General features: G+C 47.3%; 14 protein-coding genes across 14 annotated transcripts; 4 read left to right on the plus strand and 10 right to left on the minus strand.

The window, feature by feature from the left end:
* Positions 1–187: 187 nt before the first annotated feature.
* On the minus strand, positions 188–938 carry N7537_010935 (uncharacterized protein; the record flags this gene model as incomplete). Its single annotated transcript, XM_056901989.1, has 2 exons — positions 188–324; positions 389–938. 2 exons carry the CDS (start codon positions 936–938, stop codon positions 188–190), a joined length of 687 nt encoding a protein of 228 aa, XP_056747276.1.
* A 689-nt stretch (positions 939–1627) lies between these two features.
* On the plus strand, positions 1628–2155 carry N7537_010936 (GNAT family N-acetyltransferase; the record flags this gene model as incomplete). Its single annotated transcript, XM_056901990.1, has 1 exon — positions 1628–2155. The coding sequence occupies one exon, from the start codon at positions 1628–1630 to the stop codon at positions 2153–2155; it is 528 nt and encodes a 175-aa protein (XP_056747277.1).
* Positions 2156–4138: 1983 nt separating this feature from the next.
* Positions 4139–5070, minus strand: N7537_010937 (uncharacterized protein; the record flags this gene model as incomplete). The annotated part of the gene is made up of 3 exons (XM_056901991.1): positions 4139–4256; positions 4320–4900; positions 4969–5070. 3 exons carry the CDS (start codon positions 5068–5070, stop codon positions 4139–4141), a joined length of 801 nt encoding a protein of 266 aa, XP_056747278.1.
* Positions 5071–5363: 293 nt separating this feature from the next.
* On the minus strand, positions 5364–6350 carry N7537_010938 (fungal specific transcription factor domain-containing protein; the record flags this gene model as incomplete). Its single annotated transcript, XM_056901992.1, has 3 exons — positions 5364–5572; positions 5632–5841; positions 5966–6350. The coding sequence occupies 3 exons, from the start codon at positions 6348–6350 to the stop codon at positions 5364–5366; spliced, it is 804 nt and encodes a 267-aa protein (XP_056747279.1).
* Positions 6351–6494: 144 nt separating this feature from the next.
* On the minus strand, positions 6495–8007 carry N7537_010939 (uncharacterized protein; the record flags this gene model as incomplete). Its single annotated transcript, XM_056901993.1, has 4 exons — positions 6495–6793; positions 6913–7649; positions 7700–7809; positions 7873–8007. The coding sequence occupies 4 exons, from the start codon at positions 8005–8007 to the stop codon at positions 6495–6497; spliced, it is 1281 nt and encodes a 426-aa protein (XP_056747280.1).
* Positions 8008–8448: 441 nt separating this feature from the next.
* Positions 8449–10181, minus strand: N7537_010940 (carotenoid oxygenase family protein; the record flags this gene model as incomplete). Its single annotated transcript, XM_056901994.1, has 4 exons — positions 8449–9099; positions 9160–9297; positions 9366–9742; positions 9803–10181. 4 exons carry the CDS (start codon positions 10179–10181, stop codon positions 8449–8451), a joined length of 1545 nt encoding a protein of 514 aa, XP_056747281.1.
* A 297-nt stretch (positions 10182–10478) lies between these two features.
* Positions 10479–10902, plus strand: N7537_010941 (uncharacterized protein; the record flags this gene model as incomplete). The annotated part of the gene is made up of 2 exons (XM_056901995.1): positions 10479–10530; positions 10688–10902. 2 exons carry the CDS (start codon positions 10479–10481, stop codon positions 10900–10902), a joined length of 267 nt encoding a protein of 88 aa, XP_056747282.1.
* Positions 10903–11418: 516 nt separating this feature from the next.
* On the minus strand, positions 11419–11670 carry N7537_010942 (uncharacterized protein; the record flags this gene model as incomplete). The annotated part of the gene is made up of 1 exon (XM_056901996.1): positions 11419–11670. The coding sequence occupies one exon, from the start codon at positions 11668–11670 to the stop codon at positions 11419–11421; it is 252 nt and encodes an 83-aa protein (XP_056747283.1).
* Positions 11671–12186: 516 nt separating this feature from the next.
* Positions 12187–12965, plus strand: N7537_010943 (GNAT family N-acetyltransferase; the record flags this gene model as incomplete). The annotated part of the gene is made up of 2 exons (XM_056901997.1): positions 12187–12637; positions 12691–12965. The coding sequence occupies 2 exons, from the start codon at positions 12187–12189 to the stop codon at positions 12963–12965; spliced, it is 726 nt and encodes a 241-aa protein (XP_056747284.1).
* A 2012-nt stretch (positions 12966–14977) lies between these two features.
* On the minus strand, positions 14978–16013 carry N7537_010944 (uncharacterized protein; the record flags this gene model as incomplete). The annotated part of the gene is made up of 2 exons (XM_056901998.1): positions 14978–15904; positions 15975–16013. The coding sequence occupies 2 exons, from the start codon at positions 16011–16013 to the stop codon at positions 14978–14980; spliced, it is 966 nt and encodes a 321-aa protein (XP_056747285.1).
* A 693-nt stretch (positions 16014–16706) lies between these two features.
* N7537_010945 (DUF3431 domain-containing protein) lies at positions 16707–17270 on the minus strand (the record flags this gene model as incomplete). The annotated part of the gene is made up of 1 exon (XM_056901999.1): positions 16707–17270. One exon carries the CDS (start codon positions 17268–17270, stop codon positions 16707–16709), a length of 564 nt encoding a protein of 187 aa, XP_056747286.1.
* A 1154-nt stretch (positions 17271–18424) lies between these two features.
* N7537_010946 (LysM peptidoglycan-binding domain-containing protein) lies at positions 18425–20188 on the plus strand (the record flags this gene model as incomplete). Its single annotated transcript, XM_056902000.1, has 5 exons — positions 18425–18549; positions 18855–19234; positions 19312–19443; positions 19728–19856; positions 19917–20188. 5 exons carry the CDS (start codon positions 18425–18427, stop codon positions 20186–20188), a joined length of 1038 nt encoding a protein of 345 aa, XP_056747287.1.
* Positions 20189–20313: 125 nt separating this feature from the next.
* Positions 20314–21012, minus strand: N7537_010947 (uncharacterized protein; the record flags this gene model as incomplete). Its single annotated transcript, XM_056902001.1, has 1 exon — positions 20314–21012. One exon carries the CDS (start codon positions 21010–21012, stop codon positions 20314–20316), a length of 699 nt encoding a protein of 232 aa, XP_056747288.1.
* Positions 21013–21825: 813 nt separating this feature from the next.
* On the minus strand, positions 21826–22510 carry N7537_010948 (uncharacterized protein; the record flags this gene model as incomplete). Its single annotated transcript, XM_056902002.1, has 3 exons — positions 21826–22332; positions 22357–22458; positions 22508–22510. 3 exons carry the CDS (start codon positions 22508–22510, stop codon positions 21826–21828), a joined length of 612 nt encoding a protein of 203 aa, XP_056747289.1.
* Positions 22511–24724: the final 2214 nt, after the last annotated feature.

Here is a 24724-nt window from a genome sequence, read left to right on the forward strand (position 1 = left end):
TGTTTTTACTTGTTGATGATTATTGATACCATGGGGAAACTTCTTTTTTGGCTACTGCCTGATGTATATAAATTGACGACTTTTGCTATTTATGATTTGTTATTTTCTCCCCTTACATTGTTCTTACACAGATAATTCCTAACTAGAAAGAAGCACTATCTCTCAAACTCTGAAACTATGACGCGCCTTACTCTTTCCACTCATCTCTCCCAAGCCTGACAATATCAGCCTGTTCCAAAACCCAATATTTAGACGGGGCTTTGCCCTCTTCAACCACACGAGCAGCTGCTACAGCTGCTCTACCAATAGTCGTTTGGTTTTGACCTGCTCGCGCGAGTTAGCTCTAAAGTTCCAGAAGCATTTCAAGTGTTGGTCAGCACAGACGTACCAACTTTGTCCTGGACACCCTGTCCTAGCTTCTGAAGACCTTCCACAAACTTCTCTAAAAGGAAAGACTTTGATTCCTCCCTTCCGATAATCATCCCCGGTCTCAGAATGATAGCATTGTCAAAATTAAGCTCCTCGATGGCATCCTCGACACCAACCTTCATCTTCGAGTATGGAACCCAACCCCAGAGAAAGCTTCTAGTACCTCCACTAGAAATATAAATGTAAGTCTTCACGCCTGCCTCCTTAGCTGCTCGAGCATTCTCGACACATAAATCATGATCAATCTTCCACTGATTCTTGATGCTCCCCGCTGTCGCCGTCGTAGTACCGACCGCATTGAAAACAATTAATGGCTTCGGGGACAGGGATGAGATCATGCTTCCCCATTTCGAGGTGTCGCTCTCCTCAAGTGCTTCCAGCTTATCTGACTGTGCATTTGGGAGTCTCCTGGAGATGGTCTTCACTGTTGAAAATGTGTCTGTCGCGAGGAGTGTAGCCAAGATCTGAGAGCCAACTGCTCCAGTGCAGCCGAATACCGCCGCAGTCATGATGGGGGCTTGTGATACGGGCACGATCTTGAGATAAATGGTGACCTTCCAAAATAAGGGATGGTCGTCCAAGCGTTTGCATCCCCGATCTCTATGAAAGACGTCATCTACATGTTACCGGGGGCCACTGTGATCCCGAGAGATTTGTCTGGTTTGCATAATCTCGCTTCCTCAGGCAACACGGCCTGGCATTGGCTCGGCCAGTATAAGTTATAAACACCGAATAACTTGACAGTGTGGAAACTAGACCCCCACTTGGCTTTTATAGGGCCTAATAGGCCCTAAACAGTGTAAATATGCCGGGAAATCGAGATGCTGAGCAAGGTTAAACACCTTTTTTAATTTTTCTTAATTACCTTATGTTTAGTACCGTTCCTAACTATAATGCCTAAGTTAATATCTTATTAAGTTAAACGATTTATAACCAGTTACTAGTTATATTTCAAACACGCGAGTTCATGAAATGTCTTACATTCGTTATCGGGAGTTGGAAGAGAAGCACAAGAACTCGTAAATCTTACGCCCTGTGCGGGATTTTCCGCCAACCTCGCGCCCTACTACATGGCTTTATTTCAAGCTCACTAAATACCACCTTCGTAGATATATTTAAGTACCGAAGTCTTCCTAGTACAATTCACAGATTCAGAGGTCACCAAATATAAAAAATAAACACATCTTTCCAGCCAAAAATGAACGAGCTTAATTTTCGCGTCGCGACCGAAGAGGACGCGGCTCAACTCCAGCAGTTAGTGGAATCTGCGTTCCGCGCTGAGGATAGCAGAAAAGGCTGGACAGATGATCTAGGTCTCTCGTCAAGCTTCCGCCTCGATGTCCAAGAGATTTTGGCCTTGATTACCAAACCGGACAGCGTCATGCTGATGGCAACCAATGATCAAAATACGCTCGTCGGCTCGATCGGGACTTCCAGGCGCGACGCAAACCACGCTCGTCTTTTCATGCTCGCCATTGATACCAGCCAACAGCGCGGCGGCATTGGGCGACAGGTCTTGGCATATGCTGAAGACTATTGTCAACGGACTTGGGGTGTCACGACGCTTGGATTAAACGCCCTTTCGAATCGCCAGCAACTTATCCTGTGGTATTCGCGTCGTGGATACAAACCGACGGGTGAAACAAGCTCCTTTCCTCGCGAGAAGTTCGAGAACCTGGTGTTGCCAGGTGATCTTTGTTTTGTGGAATTTGAGAAAGTACTGTGAATAGAGGCGATTTATATCCTTACATAGAAACTATCCAGTCGGACTTTCCTATGTTCACCAAGCGCACTGGAGTTGGCATTTTATACGGTCGAGCGCGCAACTTGGAATTACCTGAGCGTAAGCCTAAGTGTAAACAAGGCTCAAAAATGGACATCATTACCAAGGTCGCATCATGAAGACCCTGTATGCTAGAAGATCACTCGCCCTTAACGCATTGTACCACACGCTATCAAGGCAAAATAATGGCTACAATCAGCGATATTGCCGGTTATTATTTCCGACATGGTGTGTGCTGTTTGGCGCTTTTCTACTCAGTATGTTGAAGCAGATTAAATTCTCCGGATGATGAAAGTCCATTGCCTTGTTTAGGTCACTTCTTTGGATCATATTGACCGTTGCACATATGTGGGTAGCACAATTGACCTTGCTAGTGGGCTACTGGGAATGACACATATTGTTCATTGGACATCCCTAGCGATTCTGAAGGAGGTGGTGCTGTATGCCTCTCCATACAGCCATTATTTATTTATCATCACATGCATACTAATATTGTGTAACCTACCTATCTCTAAAGCCCCATATGTATGTAAAATTCAACGGTAGAGTACCAAGCGTACATTTGTTATATAAGTTGGATGGCCACTCAGATATTGAAAGGCACAAAAAGGGGAAGTCTCTCTTGTCTCAAATTTCCAATACCTCTCCATCTTCCCATTTAGTATGAACTTGGAACCAATATTCCAGTCAGCTGTGCCATCATGTCTAAAACCTTGAAGTATGATCTGACTCGTTCATCTCCTCGCTATAGGCCACGCGCAGCCCGGACAAATGCTCCAATGCAAGAAAGAATTTTTAAAGCCTCGAATACGGGATAATGTACTCAACGCTCTGCAGCAAGACCCAAGTCTAGGACCCGGGGACGTGGTCGAATTTCACTATCTTTCAGGCAAGTGGCCTGCTAAACTTGATCAACTCCCGGGAGAAAGCAATCATCGGTGGGCATGGGGACATGGTGAGAATTTGGATGACAGTTTCCGGGGTCTTGAGCAGTCGATCGATTATATCTTTCGGTATCTTGATAAACAGGGCCCATTCCTCGGTATTATGGGATTCTCGATGGGCGCCGCTAGGGGTGCTATAATTGCTTCTCTTTTGGAGAAAAGACACTCGATCGGCGATTTAAAATTCGACGTAGGTTGGGCGAAATATTATTGCATTGAGCATGCGCAGGTGGTATCACGGTAGCTGACTTTCTTTCCTTCACGGACGAACCACCCGCCGTTGCGATTTGTGGTTGCGATTTATGGATTTACATTCGCAAACCCTCTTTACAATAACTTACACAGTCCAAAGATTGAGACACCGATCTTCCTCGCCATTGCCAGCATTGATGTAATAGTTGCTGAATCTGCATCACTTAGCCTTCGTGATGCGTGCACAAATACTGCTTTGTAGTTTTTTGAAGGGGCACATTATGTCCCACGAGATGAGCTCTTCTTGAAATCCTTGGCTCAGTTTATTGAAGATGTTTTGGGTATCAAAGAGGACCATGAGGAGTATTGGGAAGATTGCGGAGATCATTGAGTTTGGTGCTTTGTCCAAATCGTCAGTATCGTGGAATGAACGGGTCAAATGAATTGATTTTCGGTTTGCTAATGCTCTTGTACTAATTCCTGTATGTAGTCGTTCGTAGGCAAAGTGGTATAGTCTTAGTCTCAATGGAAAACTGGAGGATTTCTTGCATAGATAGATGACGATGCTCTCTCGATAAAGCTATGTCAAGCTTTGGTGAAACCGTGGATGCGTCCTTTCGGGTCCAATACAAAGTTCATCAGAATATAAATGTACCTATCTGTATAGAAATCAAACAACAACTTGAGCTTATCTTTTACATGGCTTAAATAAAGAGCGCCACAGCCGAATCCAACCTCTGGGCTTAACATATTTCATGGTTAGTTGAGTTTGCTGCAAATGGTCAATCGGCTACTTGGTTGCCTTCTCCAAATCCGCAGCCCAGAGAGCTGCACCAACAGTGTTCGTAAATGAAAACGCGATAGAGGCAAATGGTATCATTTCCAAAACAAAGGCTGCAATCCCAAGTCTGAGGGGACAGTCAGTATGTGACCAGATAGCACCCGAGGAGAAAAGGGAACGGTTTACGCACCCAGTGTAGGCAGCCTGGTTTTTCTTCACCCACTCCTCTCGCATCGTAGAGTCCCAGCCCTTGAGCTGGAAGTATCTGGCATGAAGTACCGGCCCTGCTTTTTTTCCCTGCATAAAGATATACAACACCGTTCCGACCACAGGAATGAGGTTCAAAGGTAGGTAGAGCAACGATCGCAGCAGCGCCCGTGGGTTCAGCCGCGCGAGAGGGCGAGTAAATATCTTACCCAGCCTAGCCATCGCATCTTTCCCTCCCGATCGGGGATTCATCTGGCGTCCTTGTGCTACGAGTGGCTCCTGGTCTCGGGCGACCAGGGTGCCATCGAAGGTATCGACCAGGGCGTCTTCGATGAGGAATGAGCGTGAGAGGACGTTTGTTATGGCGGAACTTTCGCCAAGGACGAGAATCGCTGCGGAAATAGCAGCCAATGGGCCACTAGTGAAGGCCATGATGGCCATCTGTGGCACGTAGGTGAAGAAGAACATGACGGACGTGACGCCTACTCCAAGCGTGATAGTTCGGCCGGCGCGAGATATAAAAGGGCGCCAGAGGTCTTTGTGAGTCGCAAAGTAGATAATTCCCTAAGATCCATGCAATTGCAGTTAGAGATGGTCGGAAAGCACCCTCTTCAAATGGCATAGCTACTTACCTTGAATGGATACAAGTATGCGCCCGACGTAATTACATCATGAGCAACTGCTTGAGTATTTTTGGCCTCGGCAAGCACTGCATTTTTGATCTTCTCAGACATGGTGTAGCCTACAAGTTAGCAGCATGGGGTGGGAAAGAACGAGCTTTGGAAATCGTGGGGAGGTGAAGATGATGACGTAAATATGCAGTTCGACCTTGGTACCATCCATGGACGCACATATCCGTTTTGCTCCTACCGCTTCTAGATTCCTACATTCCCGTTGGTTCATTTCTGCCTAAATTATTCTGGCCTTCTCACTAGCTTATTTTGTCCACCGCTTACGGGTAGTTCTAGTTCACGGCATCCTATCAAAACTTCGTACTTTTCTACAGTACGGGTGGAGTCACAACAAATCATCCAGGGAAATGAAAGATGTCGTGCTCTGGGCGCACTCCAATATTTGTCGGCATTGGAAACTGAGAGCCAGACAGAACATCAAATGTCCCTGGAGCAAGACTTAGCGATACCTCCGAGCTGAACAAGCCCGGATTAACCAGTTGCCAAGCCCACGCGCTGGATGGCGACAGTGAAAATGATGCTGGTGCGAATCCGGCTACATTCGCTGCACGTTTATTTGTCAGTCACATGAAGTGATACCAAGGAATGGATGGACATTCTTACCATCAAAATCAAATGTAGTGATAAGCCACGTCAAAGTATCTCGACAGCGCATGACGGTTTCACTGCCCTTATTCAACCCACCTAGGGTCTCCACAGCTGTCTCAAGCAGACCTCGCAGTTCAGACACGGAAAAGGTAGATAATTGTCCGGAGTATGCGGGTATTCTTTTTATCAGAAGAATTCCCAAGACAGCCAGGGATGAGTTGAAAGCTGCGCGTAGTCAGTATCTAATCACGCGTCATAAGAACCAGGGTATGCATACTATAATAACAAGAAAACCACCATGCACCAAGCAAATTCCCATCATTCTTGGAACCAGACAATATATTCTTACTGATTTGCAGGATATCACCACACGTGCGGACCAAATCCGCCAGCAAAACAGCACCCGAGTTCCGCAGCCACTCCGCCTGGTGTTCGTTTGAGGCTGTCATACCCGGCAGATCGAGGAATTGACTCAGGACTGGACGTAGAATAAGTATTCTCGCACCGAGGAAGCGGAGAGAAAGTAGGACGCGGAGTCTCATGGTTCCAGCTGTCAAAGGGACGTCATCCACCGCCTCCTGGGAGGTGATTATTTGTAGAGGGGGTGGGAGATTATCCTGCCACTGGGCGAGTTCCCAGCGTAGTTTGGAGATCTGATTAAGGGTTTCACTCATGGGGAGACGGGTTTGAAGCCCGAGATTTTGGTCATAGAGACGCTCCAGGGCGTCGCCCATGATGTGAGTGATGGACCTATCAAGATCAGTTAACGCTGCAGAAATCTCCGATGATGATTTGCTCACATCATAGCATCAAAATAAGCCAGGCTGGATATGGTAACACCACTGGGCGCATTGCTGAATGGTAGATAGGAGCTGGCCTCAAGTCTCACATGAGATAAGGGAATCAAAGGGGGCCGTCCGTAAGTCGTGCTCAGGAATCTTTTCATCATCAGTACACTTCACCATATACGAAATTACAGACACATACCGATCATTCATAACACACCAATACCATGACCTCCTGCGCACTTCCCGATCGGTTTGCGAGATGCTCTTCAAATTCATGACATGAAGACCAAGCTGGTATGCTCCTTTCACAGCTAGGCCATGTAAGGTCCAGGCAAGTGATGAAGACGTAGTTCCTTCGAGGTACGTCTCCATCAAAAGGAATAATTGCACTGAGCATGTCAGTATGGGTTTAATGTAAGATATGAAGTGTGTGCCATACCAATTTCTAATGAAAGACGCCCCAACATATCTGATTTTACCAATTCCATCGCTCTTTCAAAGTACATACTGGATCTCGTAGCCCTTTCAATATTCGGTGAAGTCGCCGTCATCACATTTGTGGCGAGAGCGAACACGACATTTAGACTGCCTAGCCAGGATCTCCGAACACCCCGAGTCCCGTCAACCTGCAGCTTCTTATACATGTCTCGAAACGAGTCTTCATGGATGCAAGGAAGCATCAGATTGACGGTGGTGAAGAACAAATGCAACAAGGCGTCTGCTTCCATTTGAGGGGGAAGCGCGAAGGGATCGATGCGAACTCTTCCCTTACTTTCAGGTAGACTGCTGATACCCGATGGTCTTCTCAGGAATGCATCGAAGCGGTTATCGTTCGATTGTCCATCGGTGGAAACGACTGTGTTTGAGAGAGGTAAATTGTCGGCCGAGTTAACTGGATGGCCAACGGCATGGATAATGAGGCGCAAGAAAGCCACATTAGATGAAGCGCCTTTTAAAACTTTAGACAGGGTCCCATAAAATAATGCGGGGATAAATTGAACTTTACCGAAGTATTCTTCTTCGTCAGCCCCATCTTTGAGTGCCACGGCGCCCATACCATCCACTTCATCGTCTTGATCCAACGGGCCTTTCACTCCCGGACTACTTCGGGGTTCGTGGTTCTCCTGTGTTTCGGGAGTGGTAGCTGTGTGGACTCCATGGCTATCGAATTTCTCGTTTAAGCCAGAAAGCCGCAACCTTTTTTCTATCGCCTGTACCCGCTGCTCGAGTAGACCCCCCTCTTCCCTATACCGATGAGTTTAGGTCATAAGACATTCTAAAAAGAATTGACTCACCGCTCACTGCTGTCAGGGTTATTTATTGCTACAGGCTGGTTGTACGACTGCTCATATCTGCACTCCGCGTCCATATCTTCGCATGTCGAACATGGTCGTGCGCCATCGCACTGTGACATTGGAAAGTTGAGCCATCAGCTCCACAATATATCAATGACGATCGTGTAACATACACGAGACTTGCGGATCCTACAGGATCGACACGCAACAGATACTCTCTTGCGTTTGGAACCCTGTGTTTTTGTGTTATGGGTGTGATCGGAAGCATCCATGGATGGGGTCGAATACTGAGGACGCTGGTCTGCCATGGGATAAATGTGAGAAGAACTCTCAAAAGGGGAACCTCGAAATAATATGTGATGTCGGGAAGTTGCAGTAGTAAAACGCTGGGTGTCCTAATAACCAATCACCGGATAGTTAATTTGTGGGGAATTATCCTGGACGTTGACACACTGCGGTGCCTCGCTCGTTTTTCTCTTTTTTTTCTAAAAATACCATTTGGCTTCAACTTAACTGGCTGGATCTACCACTGGGTCCCGCTAAGCCCCAGCTAATTTTCAAGTTGCGCACTAGGTAGTTAGTTATAGTAAGTTGTGGCAATAAGAGTAGGGAATAATGTTAAAATTGAAATCTTATGGATGTAAAGAAATACATGCATCATCGATCTAGTTTCAAAGCAAACTATGAGTATAATCTGTGTCAAACCACGTAAAAATAAGACTAAGTTCCTTGCCATTGTTCCATTTGCCCTAGAGATCCTCGCCCTCAACCCAATTCCCATGCAACCCCTGCCTTAACCGAAGCGGCATCAGAATGACAGCCTTTGCCTTGGTGAACTCCCTCGTATCTAGTAAGTGCAACTCGCTGCACATGGAAACATAGTTATTCACCAGAGCCATTACATACCCATCACCCTCAACGCTAGATCCGCGTCGCGGAATAAAAACTGGCTCTTGCACCATATGTGTCTTTCCAGGGAAGTAGACCTCTGTCACTCCAGTTTCAATATTCAAATGCGCCAGAGCGTTATATAGCGGGTATCCGCCACCCAGCTGAGGTATAATGGTCGGGAAATCAGTTCCTAGGGCAGGGTTCATCAGGTCGAAGAAACAGTGCTTGTACGGCTGGGTGGTGAAGCGGTCGTCAATGCGGTAGAACTCTGAGTTGTTGCTTTGGAGAACCGTTGAGTTCACCAAGTCAAGCTCCTCGGATTTGGGGTCGATGGTGAACCGGGTTAGCTGGGAGTGGATGGAACTCGGCTCGGGGGATTTTCCTTGCGCATCTGGCCACCAGAAAAAGACGTTCATCTCGCTCAGTCCGAGATCGAGTATAACGTTGCCGGATTTGTCTTCGTAGGCGTTGGCTACATGGCCCGGGAAAGAATTTTGGTAGCGGAACCACTGGGAGGGGTGGAAATTATTAGATGGCGGAAGGAGAGTGACAAGGTGTGGGGAACATACTTTGAGATCGGATGGCTTTGCTCCTCGTCGTGGAAGGACTCCAATATATAATGGAGTTTCGGGACTCCACTGCCAGTGCTCGCCACCCTGTTTCATCCTCTCGATGTCGCAGAGTTGAGGGATGATGGGGAAAAGGACCTAAGATACCGGGAGGGAACAACATCAGTAGATATTTTGCTAAAAAGATTACATGCACCACTACTCACCCAGTTCTCGGTAACAGCAAAATCGTGAATCATAGCCGAAACAGGCGCAGTCAACCACACAGTTTCTATGAACTTTCCGTCGGCTGCAATGCGATAATAACAGATGTCAGGTGTTCCATCGCCCTTGGCCTCATATCCGAAGCAGAGCATCTCCCCTGTGCGGGGGTCGAATTTCGGGTGCGCGGTGAATGTTAAACTGGGCAACTGTCCATCGAAGTCGTAAAGGCCGGTTGTCTCAAGGGTGTGAAGATCCAACGCATATGGCGGGGCGTCTTCCTTTAGAGCCAGCAATTTGCCGTTGAAGTGAACGACGTTTGTGTTGGCTGTGGTACGGATTTTGAATTCCACAGCATCGGTGAATTTGTTGCGGTATTTACCTCCAGAAAAAAATGAGCTCATTGGTTCTTTATGAGCCTATGAATGGCTGAGGGGCGTACCAAGCAATGCTCTTTGGGCCTCTCGTTCCCGAACAAATTTCTCTGTTCGGACAAAACGCTGCTTGAAGGAGACTGAACCATCTTTAATTTTGAAGGCGCTGATACTGCCATCGCCGTTGAACCACTGTTGTAGTATCAGCTGTCCTGCTTTTTTGGAATTAACCATTCGCATGAATTCGCTTACTGGGTCATTCTCGATGAAGGGCGAGAATTGGGGATCTGGCATCACCCGGTAGAATGTCCCATCAATGTCGTTCGGGATCTTGCCATACACTTCTAGATTCAGAACTTCTCCTTCAACTCGGCATGGCTTCATGAACCCTGAGAATTGTGGGCGGTTTGGGAAGTCCTTCCGGGGTTTTTGCGAGAGAACAGACATTTTGATTGTTATCTTAAAGGCAAGAAAGAAGATTATATGTTGCAAAAAGATATCCTCAGCTTGAGTTTTGAGAATAACCCGTCATACATGAAATTGCTCTTTATTTAATCATCCAGGAGTGAACCAAGTTGAGGGGAGTACAACCTCGTGTGATCTACAATCAGCGGGCATGCGGCTTGTATACCCCCGGTATCCCCGGGGACTTCGGCTTTTCGGGGCCTCCACTGAGCCATTTTCCGCTTACACACCATACGGTGGAACCTCCGGTTGGAAACATCCCAACAGGTATAACCCCCAATGAAGAGCAGAATTGCATTAGCCGTACCACTCATCCGAAAGTGCGGCAAGCGTGAGTCCATATCAACAGCCGAATCATGGCTTGACCGCGGGTGAGCTTCCCCCGGTATCCCTGGCTGCTAGTAACCTATTTCTGCAAATAGTAGGACCAGTTGTTAGCCATGACCGCAGAAAAAAAAGGAATATGCATATAATAAGTATTTCCATAGTTCCCTGTGGAGACCCGGATGAGAACTGGACGGCTCTCGCTGGTACTGCTCCCATTGTTCCTGAAATAAACACAGCTAATACCCCAGCATACGCCGCTGCAGCATCGTATCTTTCCACTCCCCCAGCATTAGTCAAAAGCGCAATACTGAGAGCAAAGACAAACGTATACGCGACCACCAAACCCAACTTCGTAGTCGGGTCATTGACAATGTAAAGACTGATAATGGCAACAACTAATAGGACTCCGGCAGATAGGATACTGATCGCAGCAACTATCTGTGGCATATGCTTCCCATTGTATATTTTTGCGCGATCGAGTAGGTCAGTGGTTTTGCGGGTCTGGAAGGTTTAGTGATCCTGTAGAAGCTTTGAGAGCATGGCTTCGTCGGCGGGCTTTCGTAGTGCGGCAAGATCGTCTGCTTCTCCCAACATATCTTTGGCTCTTCCACTGATTATCGACTTGGAGGATACATGGGCTTTTCCAGGCGTTCCCTCCAATATACTCGCGGTAAGTGGAAAGAATGCGATCGCCGGGATCGCCTAATTCGCCGGTTCGAGATTGTCAGAGCAGTACCTCTTCTAAGTTCCAATATTAGCTCAAAATTTATCAGTCGTCGTAAGGCACTCAACGTACCATACTCTTTCATTTTAGCGGATAACTCAGTCACCTTCTCTAGACATTCCCTCTCTGGCCTTGTGTGGGATCAGCAGCAAGCTGCGTGAGTGTCTCCTACCGTCGTGATGCCTGGCGAGCGTCGAGGTCGGTACTCCCCCTCACTTCGTCATCGAACTCCTCGATCTTTTGTTCCAGTTGGATAAACCGGGTCTGCAAGTGGAGAACGTTGCGCGCGCTGAGTTTCCTGAACCTGCGGAAGACTAGCGTTTCGCCATCGGGGTCTCGTCCTATCCAGCCAGCGAGCGCGGGATAACCGTCGCAGACATTCCCAAGCCCTGCGCTATCCAGACCTAGAGATTCTGCCATAACATTGTTCAGTCGATGATAATATCCAGTGGATCTCTGCAAGCAAAGATTTGCTACTTGAACTCGTAGCCGTCAGTCTTAGGAGACGACTCGCGAGGAGCGAGTGGCCACATGTGACTTTCTTCTCCGTCAGCATGCCGAATGTGGCTGTTCTAGGCTGCCTGGTCAGTTACCAGGCCTTCAGTAGGCTTAGCTCGCGTATTCTTGAATTCTTCTATACAGCCCTTCCATCCCATGTTCAAATAACATATTTAACACAGAGCGGCCAGCTACCTACTCGTTATTCGCCAATAGAGTATCTAGGGCAAGGTGGAAATACAGGGGATTGAAATCCGGAAAACCGTCGGAGCGCCATAATGGCGTGCTGCCAAGGTCCGTACAGAAGCACATAGTTATTATGTTTACTAAGCTTGTCTAGAAAAATGGCAGAGCTTTGTCATTTTAGTTAAAGTCATACATATTTTTCACGCACCCCATACCTTGGCGTACTGCCAGATGTCTGTCACCGTACCTAATATGGCTCACTTTATACTCTCCCAATGCAGCGTCACCGATGGCACCGCCCTAGCTGCCAACAGCATCCCCGCTTTCTGGGTTGACCCGCACTGGGTCTTGGCCTGGCGCCATCGGACCCTCGAGTACCACATTTCACAGATAGCCCTACGCTTCCCGCGCAACCTGCTGAATAACCGGGAGGCCTTACGACATCAGAAAGCAGTGGATCCAGAGACGGGTCGTATACTCGGCTACGCCCGGTGGTGCCTACCACCGTCTTATAAGACAAATCCAGATGGTGGCACGCCGATATGGCCCGAGGCCCAGGTTCCGGCGGTCGAGCCTGAGAAGGAGGCCGAGATCCGGCGGATTGCCGAGACGGTTTTCTGGGATCCTAACGACGATGCAGACGCGCTATTAGATCGTGTAAACGCACTCGAGAAGGAAGTGACACCAAAGACACCGTATATAAGTAAGTCACGAACTTGCGTGAAATACCTCCTAGTCTAACATGTCGGTTAAAAGCTCTAGAATACCTTGCTGTGCATCCGGACAACCAGCGTAAAGGGATTGGGAGGGCGTTAGTGACCAGCGGGATGAACCAGGCGGACAAGATGGGGTTAGATATTTTCGTCCACGCTTTGGCAGAGGGAGCTGAACTGTATAAACGTATTGGATTTCGACTTATAGGAGAGCTTGTTCAGGACGACTCTGCGTATGGCGGCAGTGGGGTGTATGGTGTATATTTCTTCATCTATGAGCCTGGATCGAGGACTGATGCCGCAAGGTCTAGGGATTGAGTTATTCAGAGGATAGATAGAATGTTTGCGTGAGGTGGAGTGTCAAGTTTAGTAGACCCCTGCCTCTTTAAATCTATGGTTATCCAAATCCACTACTTGCCGGTATTTTATTCCATTATGAATCGTTGAATATTGGTATCCATCATCTTCCCTTTATTATGCTTCATCATATACCACTCGCCAGGAGCCTGGCATATTTTGAAGGCCAATCCCATCCTTTCGTCTGCGATCTTTGTAAGGCTTCGGGAGCACACGACACAATTGAGGAACAGGCACTCATCGTATTTCCCAACTCCTTCACTAATACATCCGCCGTTGTCATGTCTGGCTGATCTCCGGAGATCAAGGGGATATTCTGATCTGCGCACCATATACATAGAGCAACACTGGAACATGAGTTAGGATGGCTGCTACGCATCCAAGCACCGTACAGGCCCATTCGACACCGAGGGCCTAAAACTGATACATCAATCGTTAGTTTACAACGTTCATACAAGGTTAGGAAAATAGCTCACCATATAAAATGCAAAAAGAGGAAACATGCCATCAGCAATCGACCGCAGGAACGTATGTGGGGCAACAGCGGAGGCGGATCTGTAAATGAGTTAAAGCAACTGCTTTAATCGATGAGAATTGAACATTGGATCACATTTACACCAGGATAATCCGGCCGAAAATGACATGGCTCCTGGTATGGCTATTACCAAGAGCCATTACGGCATCACTTCACCGCCGTTTATTTTCGCTTTGCACTGTATCTGTTTGAACTCTCAGGTGTCATATATTCCCATAGCAGCAGACTAGCTCTCTCTCTTCCTCCTATATCTATCCGTACAACATACAACTATTATCACCACATTATGTTGGGCCTTTCATGATCTCATCTACCTAGTAGACTCTAACAGTATCCACGGCTGGATTGCAAAAAGTCCGACAGCACCAGAAAGCTCCCAGATGATTATCCCGATAAAGGGAAACACCCCAATGCCTCGGTTTATACCATGGATCTTCTAGAAGATGATTGGATAGGCAGTCGGGAAAAGATACAGCAGACCTTAAACGAAAAAACACTCATACGATGGCTGTTCGTCACAGTGAATCTACCAATAAAAGAAAGTAACCCTGGCCCCTACGCCCCTGCGTGGGCTACCCGACGGAGCCACAAATGGGATCTTCGCATTGACAGGATGCCGGCATTTCAGAATGTTATTACTCGGGAGAATATCGGCCATCTCGACCATCCTTGTTTTCTACCATTCATTTCCTCCACCTTACAGTAAGTAGAGGGCATTCCATATGTAAGGCCGGGGGGATACCAGAGTTTTAGATTGTCAGCCACTTGATGTAAGAGGAAGACCGAGAGATGTGAGCCTAAATAGCGGCGAATATAGACAGCTTAATGGGCATTATCAAAAAGAAATGGAAGTGGATCTCTTTGCAAAAGGCTAAAGAGCAAAATAGCAGATGCATCAACAGAAGACTTAACTATTTAGGATAAGGCGCTGAAGATCCACGTTGAATGTATTTTCTTTTTCTTCTTTGCAGCAAATATTCTCTTCATTCGCATTTATCAATACTACGATCTGCAAATGTTCCCAAATTGAGTCAACCACAGAAGAGATCAAACAAAACAGCAGTTTAATCAAATAAACACGTAATCACTTGTCAATCCAGCTAATAGAGTCGGTTCATAATGTGCCTCATGCCTTAGGAGGTAGAAGTAGCCTCGCATATGGCAGCATATAAAGGCTGTATCTAAAAGCTTTAGTAAGTCCAAGAGCACGCAGTTGTAAATAAAAACGTTCTTTGTCTGTTATGATAAGTAGCAAGTGCCTGACTATAATGTATGACGAAAAATATAAGTGTTTGACCTGGACCATGTATAATAATATGAATATAATATTCTTGCAGTGGGGCAAGCTCATATAGTATTATGTACTTCAATCAATAATTTCAAGAAGAAAAAACCTTGCTAGGGAGTAATCGAGTCCGGAATTTAGGTATGATCACATTCAGCCAAAGGGGTTCCATCCTCGAGCCACCATATCGACCGCCCTTTTAGTCGCTTCGTCCAAGTCCTCTTTCGGTAGCTTCAATACATCATTTGCCAACTCCATTGTCCCTGCGAAATCACCTGTCTCGTTGGTTGGCGAAAACATACTTGCATAAAGCATTTTAGGAAAGCCCGTAAAAGTACCCTTGGCAAGCTCCCCAGCACCGTCTGCAAGACGCTTAGCCACACTTTCATGACTAATCTCCCAATCAGAGTCCGTGGTTCCCAAGACACGATGCAGACTATCTAGCATATCGCGTTGCGAGACGCGGAAGCTATTGATCAGGACATCCTTATTCTTGAAGTCGGCAAGTGCAGGGGTTGCTCCGGACTCCGGCAGGCTTAGGAGAGCGGCCAGTGCGCGACCACATTGATCCCAAGTGCTGACGCTAATGGTGCGAGCGCCGTCGTCGAAAAACGTCACCTTACGGTCCTTAATCGTAAAGCCAAACCATTGCTCGCCGCATGCCAGGCTCCATTCGTACCAGAAACCACATGGCAGTGTTACGGACGACGAAGCACCGGTTTGAGCATCAGCAATTCGAGCGACAGCCACCTTTCCGTATAAATCTGTGTCCTTCACAACCCCGGGGCTGACAGGGAATCCATACGCATTGGGCATGATGTAAGGGATGCCAGCCTTTGCGGCAGCGGTGGTAATTCTCGCATGGAGGTCTTCGGGAACTTGGACACCGAGAGTAATCACAAGAAATTGTTGACCAGTCAAGGCCTTGACAAGTGAGTCCTCGTCGTCGTAGTTAACTCGAACGACTTGAACTCCCTCGGGGACTTGTCCCTGGCTACCTTCGCGGGCGAGAGCAGTGACTGTATGCTGCCCTGTTTGCAGAAGCGATTGGGCAAAGGCTCCGCCGAGGCGGCCAGTAGCCTGGTGATGGTCAGCAGTTGTTCGTCGAAGAGCGTCCGGCAAAATTCAGGGCATGAGACTGTTTACTTACTCCGACAATAGCAACTCGTGTGATAGGCTTCGTGGACATGGTGAAAGAAATAATTGATTGGACTGGAACTGAATTCAATGTCTGACAGGCTGCACCGACAGTGATTTATATATTCAGGATAGGCTCGGAGTAAGCAAGACCACGGTCGGGAGATAGTCGGAGAATGGATCTAAGCATCGGAGTTGACAGTTAAAGCCGAAACTTAGCTTACAATGCCATGGTCGGATGTTGCTTGTCCCGTTGGGGGCCGCCCCATATTTGACGCCTCGCCCGTTAAAAAAATAAATGACATCATCGAGATCTGTGTGCATCCTGGAGTTAGGTATAATGAGCAGATGCACGACAAAATCAGTAGGCGGAGCAAAATGCAGATACTCTGGCAGCCCATAAGCTAGATGCTAAAACTTCCAATAAAAGGATAACTTGGATCTAAGACAGAACGAAGGTTTAGTCGTATGCCTATGGAAAGAGTCGTGTACCCCTTCATGGACACATATCTCTAGTTCAGCTCTTTCTTTTGTGGTGCCCTAATGGGCGTAAGAGTTTTGCCCGATGGCAAGGGTCCACACTATTTGGAGAGGTAAGTCCGAAGCCATCTTTGAGCCAAGTAAATTTTCACTTACCCATCCGTAGTTATCACACCGACATTGCTCGTAAAGGGGACAACTGAAGACGGTAGCATAATCATTAGTATCACACAGGAACCAAAAGACTGCATCTCACAAGAGACACTTACTGCACCCCTTCCATGCCGAATACCACATGCCACAAAGTCTCAAACACCCACCCAACACCGTAATTATCAACAAACGGCACACTCTTTTCCTCGACCCAGTTTAGCATACGAATATAATCGCTTTTAGGTCGCTGCTGGATGCGTGCTCGGCTGACCGCAAACTGCGCACAGCAAATCCCTCCAATTGTGTCCGGAACATGCGCATCTTCGCCAAATATGTCCTTGTATATCCTGGGAAAGTTTGCCCGGGCATCGTTGTTGTCGATATCTTCTTGGGAGGGGCTATTGGTGTTGATGTGAGCCGGACAGCCTGGATCATTCGTACAGCGCAGGTTCAAATATCCCATCGCATCCACAGCTTCGAGACGTAGGTTGGGCAGAGTGTTGCTTGTTTGGGGGCCAAATAGATCGTTGTGCCACTGGTCTGGGTCGGCATGGATAAAAATCGAGTATTCGGGGAGGTTGTCGTATAGGCCAACAATGAACGAGAGATAAGCAGAGGCCTCGCGGCCGCGAGAAGAGTGTGGGGTTAGTAGTTCTTTCTCGGGTCTTTTATCCATGGTGTAAATGAACGGAGTGTTGTCGGTTCTGACCACGGGCATCTGATTAGTATTATTCCCTGCCAACTGGGGCGCTTTTACTTGCTGTGTTTGGAGATAATCACGAAGCCATCTTAAGTCATCTCTGCGTGTCTTTGGTACTATCAGGGCGACCTTTGTGGAGTTTGCGCTGTAGCTTCGAGTTCTCTTAACAAGTTCAGATAGCGCCGCGGCCTTTTCTAGCTTTTCCGTTGAGTATTCTACTAATGTCAGCATTAGGCCGCACTAAACTTGATAATGCAATTCACCAAATTTAATGAACACGAGAACTGCGCAAGCAAATATCATGAATGCTGATAATATAGGTTGGTGCCTAATCCGCGAGATGATCGATCTCTTGACTCGCGCCGGGTATACATAACTTTCAGATCTGCTGTGACTGAATTTATCGTTCATTCTGAAATTTATGAAGTAAAATGGTAGGAAGAGAATTCATTTTTCTTGTGTGACTGGTTAGCTTCCACTTAAGACATGCGCTATGGCCTCTTTAGAAGCCCCCGGGTATCTCAGGGACCCCGAAGGCTCCACATGAGGCTTAGCGTAGCTGATTTGGACCGATATCGAACATTTGGGCCAGTCATAGACGAACCTCAAGTTTCCACTCTTGTAGGATGATTTCCGCCCCCATTTCTTTAAATGAAATTCCCCAAAAATCGCTCTTATACTACCCTGCCATGCCAGTCCAGCCGAGAACATGGATGAGTGATGAGAGGGGGGGTTTCAAGCGGCAGTTCATTGTCCAAAATGACGGGTGGAAAGACGGCCGTTTCTGGCGTCGATTTCGCAGGTCCTCATATTCTGTTTGATGTGGGGAACAAATGGTTCCAAATCAATTGATAGCCTGTCAGGCAATGTAGCTCGCTATGTAGAGATACTTGTAATTTTAGAAGAACTACGGAAGTCGGCTGCACATTTCCCATTGTAAATTACCATTTCAGAGCCAAGTCAAGATCAAGGCTCTCAAGACGTTGAAACGGAATTCCTCCCTATTAGATCTCGAAGTGTACTGTTCTTGATTCTTGAGCACGTAGCTGGGCTCTTTTTTGCTCATCTAAACCAAGTTCGATTACTTTATCTATATGAAGCTTGTCTAGTCTAGAGATTCCAAGTCGGAGATGGTAGTCTCTGTCGCCGTGATCTTCGGCATGCTCATCTTCTGGATCTTGCTCTCGAATTTGCTGAGCACCGCCGCGACGGCATCATTCGTCTTCAGATTCCGCCCATCGGCACGAGCCGCGGCGTACGCTCCCGCAACGGCCCGAATAGCTCCGACGGCCCAACCTTGGGAATAGTTCTTTACCGTCTGGAAGTAGTATGGTGCCCACGCCCACCACCGTTTTTGCAGATCTTGAACGCCGGTAGCATACTCGACTTGGGCCATCTGCAGACCGACGCTTGTTATACGTCTTGGAGACACGATAGTCGGCGAAGTACTCGAACATGCCAAACACCTGTTAGGTAAATAAATTCAGTTAGCGAGAGAAGATTGGGGGGGGGGGGGGGGGTGAGAAAGAAAAGCGGCCTTACGCTCTGAAGGGCTGTCAGAACCCCGGAGGCTTACTGCATCGCCGCAGTTGGAGACATTAGCACCTACTCTGGCTACCCAGTCACAACGCCCTTGTTCACTGTTACAACAGCCAGCTTCCCCGCCGTCGATACATCAATTCCCACGGCGAGCAGTGATCCGGGGTTCGTCTACACGCCAACATATCTCCCTACGGCCCCGGACACGCTTACTAACTGCCAACGATACGCCAACTATGACAATACCACATATAACCTCAATTCTTGCAAGTGGGTTGCGTGGATGAATGAAGTCACAACGGCCGATTTCCTCGACTGGAACCCTAGTCTCAACACTAATCTGAGCTTATGTGCCATGCAGCCAGGGTACAGTTATTGTGCTATTCTCAATAGTTCTTACAGTAAGTGATCTTGTTGCGCCTTTTGCCATTTCTCTCGGATCGTTCTCTAATGCCACGTCTTTTCTTTTGCGAAAAAGCAACCGGCAGTGACGACACCAGCAGCAGTGACAGCGGACTTGGCTCTCTCTGCTTGTCCCTCAATGCCACCGAGTCTACCACTGTCTCAAACTGCAACTGCTTCACCGGTGTCAATGGCTACGATAAAGGAGGTATGGATGACAACGAACAAAAGAAGTGAAGAAATAGGGCACTCGCATTTCATGATACTGATTTTGCCTAGAATACCAAAGTGCTGATATTGAGGAAGACTTCGATATCACGGAAGCCTAACTCCTTACGTGTAACCCTTGGCTCGGCACAGACTGTGACACAAATCTGTACGCTAATCTTAACGATACCAATACTCGTGCCGTCTGTATTGGGGTGGGTTCGAGCACGTCAACTACTGCCACCACAACCCCTAGTAGTACTATCGCTACTGCTACGTCGGTAGCCCCAACACAAACTGGATACATCTATGGGTGCCAGGAGTTCTTCACCGTCGAGTCGGGAGATGATTGTTCGACAATGAAGACTGAGTTTGGAGTTAGTCTTGCCCAACTCTATGAGTGGAATCCCAGCAGTAAGATCCCATCCATCAAAAACCCCCCTAGAGATGAGTCAAGCTAATTTCGAACTATAGTTGGAAAAACATGTACGAACATTTGGCTCAGACATGCCTACTGCGTCAAGGGTCCCACGGCCATGGCGAGTAGCTCAGCTGGTGCGCCTACACAGCCTGGCATCGCGTCCAATTGCAACGAATATTACACGGTCGTTTCCGGGGACTCGTGCACGGCGGTCGAGGGTGCGTTCGAAATAACATTTGCGCAGCTGTACGAGTGGAATCCGGTGATTGGGTCAGATTGTCAGTATTTGGATGTTGGCTATGCCATTTGTGTTGGCGTTTCATAGACCTGAACCAAGACCAGAATAGCAGGGAAAGAAAATATTAGTTACAGTAGAGGTAAAGAATGATCAGTAATATACGGATTCTTGTCCAGAAAATACAGCGCTCGGGCGTTGGGACCGGTCTCCGCTCAAAAGTGAAAGCCAATGGCCGGTGGGCGTCGATACTCAACGCTCCAATCCCCATCATCAGTCATGCGTGAGGAGGCTCCAGTCTGCGCCTCACCATATCGAACCTTCATCCAGCCAACTTCATCCAACGTACAGCCGTACACTGGCTCGTGTCCATCGTCTGGCCCCCCTCCTGCAGCCAACTCTTCGGGGTCCCACTCTGGGGGCCACCTCCCATTGATCAGGATCACAAATCCAGTAGTATTATACGCTTCCAAGTCCTCGGTCGGTATATCCAGCACAGACCGTAACGCCTCCTCGTCAACCATGATACACAGCCGATATCGGGCTGAGTACGCCCACTCTGCACGTTTGTATGGCACCCCTTGCTCCGTCTCGCAAGCCACCCTCGCCCACTCCTTGAAAGCGTCCCGTATTTGATCAGGCGGGGCCCCGTCAAAGCGGTGCGCGTCTTCCATCACAACAGGCCGAAAGGAATCCAACATGTCGAGCCCATCGTCGCTTTCCAGTTCTGTGCGGACACTGCCCATGAACCGATCGAGGAATTTCGCCCAGTCCGCGTCGCTCTTGTAGGTGGTTCGGTACATGGTGATACCCCAGTAACGGAACCCGTCCGTCTCCAAATTTCTCTCAATGAGGTCAGCCATGTTGTGGCACATTTGACGCCATGAGGTTCTCTTGGAGTCTTCGATGACCATAGTTGCTGATGTGGACGAAAATGGCCGAAGTAGTGATTCCCCCCTGACCCGGGGAAATCGTTGAGTCCTTGGCTTAGTGCCCGGATATGGTATTTTCTCTAACCGTGAGGAGAAGACGGCTTGTCCAGTGCAGCACGTAGACAAAGATGCATTGCTAGAGAGTGTTCTCGTAGAGGTGCTGAACAGGTATGTTGAGCTTCTGAGGAAAACTCGGGAAGAGAATGAGAACGACATTGAATCATCCGTAGCTTGCCGAGGAAATTAAAGAATTAAATTCAGATACAGAAACCGGGAAATCGCGATTCACATCCACGCTTGTGCGCTAGCCACTCACGTACTGTGATACTTGGCGCGTTTGATGTCCTGGCCCCTTGGAGCCTTACTGCCTGAGAGCCTTTTTTGATCTGTAAGCAAACATGTGCATATGAGCGTCAACTGCGCTACAAAGACTGCGACTATGCAAGCATCACGCGTGTATTATGTATACTTTGCCGGTATAAAATTTCCTGGTTCCACTAGCGCAGTTGAAGAAATTTCAAACGCCAGCGAAAATCACACTCGACGTGGAGCACTTTTTCAAGTCGATCTTCCGTCTCTTCTCATGAATAGCCAGCAGGTTCCTGCTAAACCTCGCCAAAGTCCTCACGATATTCTAGCAAGGCGCATCAATGTCTAAGATCTTGTCTATTTATACCAGATTGAAAGAGTTGTGAACTTCAGCATGTGGATCATGAGATACCGAGGACTATCATTGATCGATTGAATCTCTCTCGAGCCCAGTATATTCCAAATCAAGTGAGCGTTATATCAATTTTATAGTTGACAAGCGACAGCCTCGGCCAATGCATTCGATCCGATACCATCATAGTCAGCGCGCCAAACCTTGACTACCCTGAAGCTAGCCCGCTCCAGCAGATCAACCCACTGCTTCTCAGTCCGCTCCAAAGAAGCAAAAATATCCATCATGCTAATATCCAACGACACCGACAAGCTCGACGCGCCAACCTCAGGCAAGGTATTCTCATTAATCAGCAGCACCGAGTCGTCAGCCATAGCCTCCCGAACACGGGCAAGCGCCATCAGCGACTGCTTATCCGGCCAGTCATGCAGCACAGTACGCAAATAGTACGCCTTGGCACCCTTCAGCGGCTGCTCAGTGAACATGTCGTACCCGACAACCTCAATGCCATCTTCAATCGACTCCTTCGCATGCTCGATACCATCCGATAGGTCTTCGAGAACCAGGCGACCAGGAAGATTGGGAAATTTACGTTTCAAACCTGCAAGATCGTGTCCCAATCCGCCGCCGATATCTACTAGCTAGACGCGGTCGTTCGCAGATACACTCAGTTTTCCTCCGACGGGGTAGATGTCAAACCACTGTGCGCCTTCTACCTGACGGTTAATGCGCATTGTTACGTTGAACGCGTGGGCGTCTTCTGGGTTCTGCGTCAGCCAGTCGAAGTAGTGGTCTTTGGTCTTGTATGCAGTCTACCATGGTCCGTTATAGGTATTCGTTAGGTTTTAGTAGTCTATAGCCTCCAGGAATTCGTCCAAATTCGCGGAAGCTTTCATGTTGGCGTAGCTGGTCCATGGTAAGCTTATGAGCTTTGCAGATGCGAAAGGAATAGGTTACAAGTGCTTAGCCACTTCTGGTAAGGGTGAGCCTGTAGCGAATCCCAAGCCAAGTGGCAATGGCTTCCATGTCTGATGAGCCGTTTCGGCAATGAGATTGTGTACGGTAAGAAGACGCAGAATTCGCATTGGAGATACTGTGAATGCCACTTCATATAAATACCGTAACGAGGGGGTGGAGGGCGCTTGATTGACATACGCAAGAGTGTCTCATCACCCTTTGTCTTCTCGCTAATTGGCTCAGAGTCTAAGGTGATTCACCCCCAGCCGCTGAGGCGTCAAAGATACCCATACTGACAGCTACTCGGACACCAACAAGTCCGATGTGCTGTGCGTTAGATCTTGTGTAAGCATATATAGAGCCTATATATATCATGATGCACATACTGAGAAGACAAGGTTCTGGACAGAGACAAGCGGAGGCTCCAGAGCGACAGGGGCTTTGTCAATCGCCGCTAAAATCTGGAGACGGTTTTATTCTGAAATCGATTCGGGGGGCGGCAATTGGTCCAGCGCCGCGGTGACGATAACAACAGGTTCATTAGTATAAGTCATAGTGAGTAAAGTTGAAATGGTGAAATCTTTTGGTTGATTTTTGATGAACAATGCCTTTGCAACTTTTGGGGAACGCCATCGCTTATAAGCTCAGCTTCGCGCACAGACCTCATTTATTTATTGATATAGAGTTCCCCAGAGCTGAGTAAGTCCTTCGGAAACGAGCCCATTGCTGTATGAGAAAGGATACATGAGCTCTTAATTAGGGCTGAAAGATTTGGGGACCGGTGGCTTGGGTATAAGTGACGGAAAGCTGGTGTACGAACAATGTATGGTATAAATGACCAATGTTGACAACTCTAACTAACTAAAATGACAAAACCCGCTATTTCAACAATCTGTGCGGACCATGATGACTAACTGTAATATGCACTTTTGTATGGTATGCCTGGTACCCAATGTCACATGATGTTTCCGGTATATTACCTGGTTTCTACCATGTATTCGGACTTAGTATTCGACATACCCCCTAGTTCTTAAAGCCTGCATTTTCCTAGCTTCAAGAGCTGTCAATTCCTTCATTTCTAAGCCTTCCAATGGCTTCAATTCCATCAATTTCAGGCCTTCCAACAGCCTCTATTCTCGGATCAGATGACTGATCTCTCTCATCCTAATCAGCTTTCTAAAGAGATGCTGCTTCTATCTCGGAAGCGCTTTCGTAAGGCTATCTGCTAGCATAGCCGTAGTTAGAACCCAGTCAATATTAACTCGACCCTCGCTAACCTCCTGTTTTATCTAGTAACGATTAATATCAATATATCGGAGCTTCGTATATATCGCCGCCCCTTCCTTTGTTAACAAATCGACGGTTTGCTAGTTATTATATATAATAGATAGTAGGTAGTTAGGTTAGAAGCCTAATATAGAGAGGACTCGACGCTACCACTATATAGTTTTGCCTACCTCGGCTAGAGCTAGTAGCTCTACCTCTATAGTCGATATAGTTACCGTCTTCTACTTAGTTACTTTCTAATCTATAGGGCCCCTATATAGCTTATAAATATAACCCTCGGAGCTTTTCCTATCCTTATTGTCTCTAAACGATATATCGCTTACAAATTTAATTGATTTTATAGCTAGCTAGAGACTATGGTTTTTGTTATATTAATCTTAACGATCTATCTCTCTAGAACTATACTCGATAGCCTAATACCTAGTCTCGTATAGGTATTATATAACTCGGTCGATAGTATTAATATACTTAGGACCGGGATTAGTTAGGAACTTAGCTAATTTAGCTATAGCTTTTGTAGTATCTAGCCGGGTAATAGTAGTAGTATACTGAGTAGATCTAACCTTAGCCTAGAAACCATAAATCTAACTCGGTAACGCCACTCTATCGTACGGAATTAACTACTCGGTAGCTGTAAGTAGAGATCCTACTTTCCTTATAGTAACTAAATTATACCTTACTACTATACTCTTAATATAGCTATCCTAGTATAACTAAAGCTTCTTTTATTCCCTATCTCTAAGAATTCGTATATTTAAAAACTAGCTTATATCTAGTTTATATAATTCC

The sequence above is a fragment of the Penicillium hordei genome (genome assembly GCF_028827395.1).
Source record: "Penicillium hordei strain IBT 12815 chromosome Unknown utg000006l_segment0_segment0, whole genome shotgun sequence".
NCBI classification, from domain to species: Eukaryota; Fungi; Ascomycota; class Eurotiomycetes; order Eurotiales; family Aspergillaceae; genus Penicillium; species Penicillium hordei.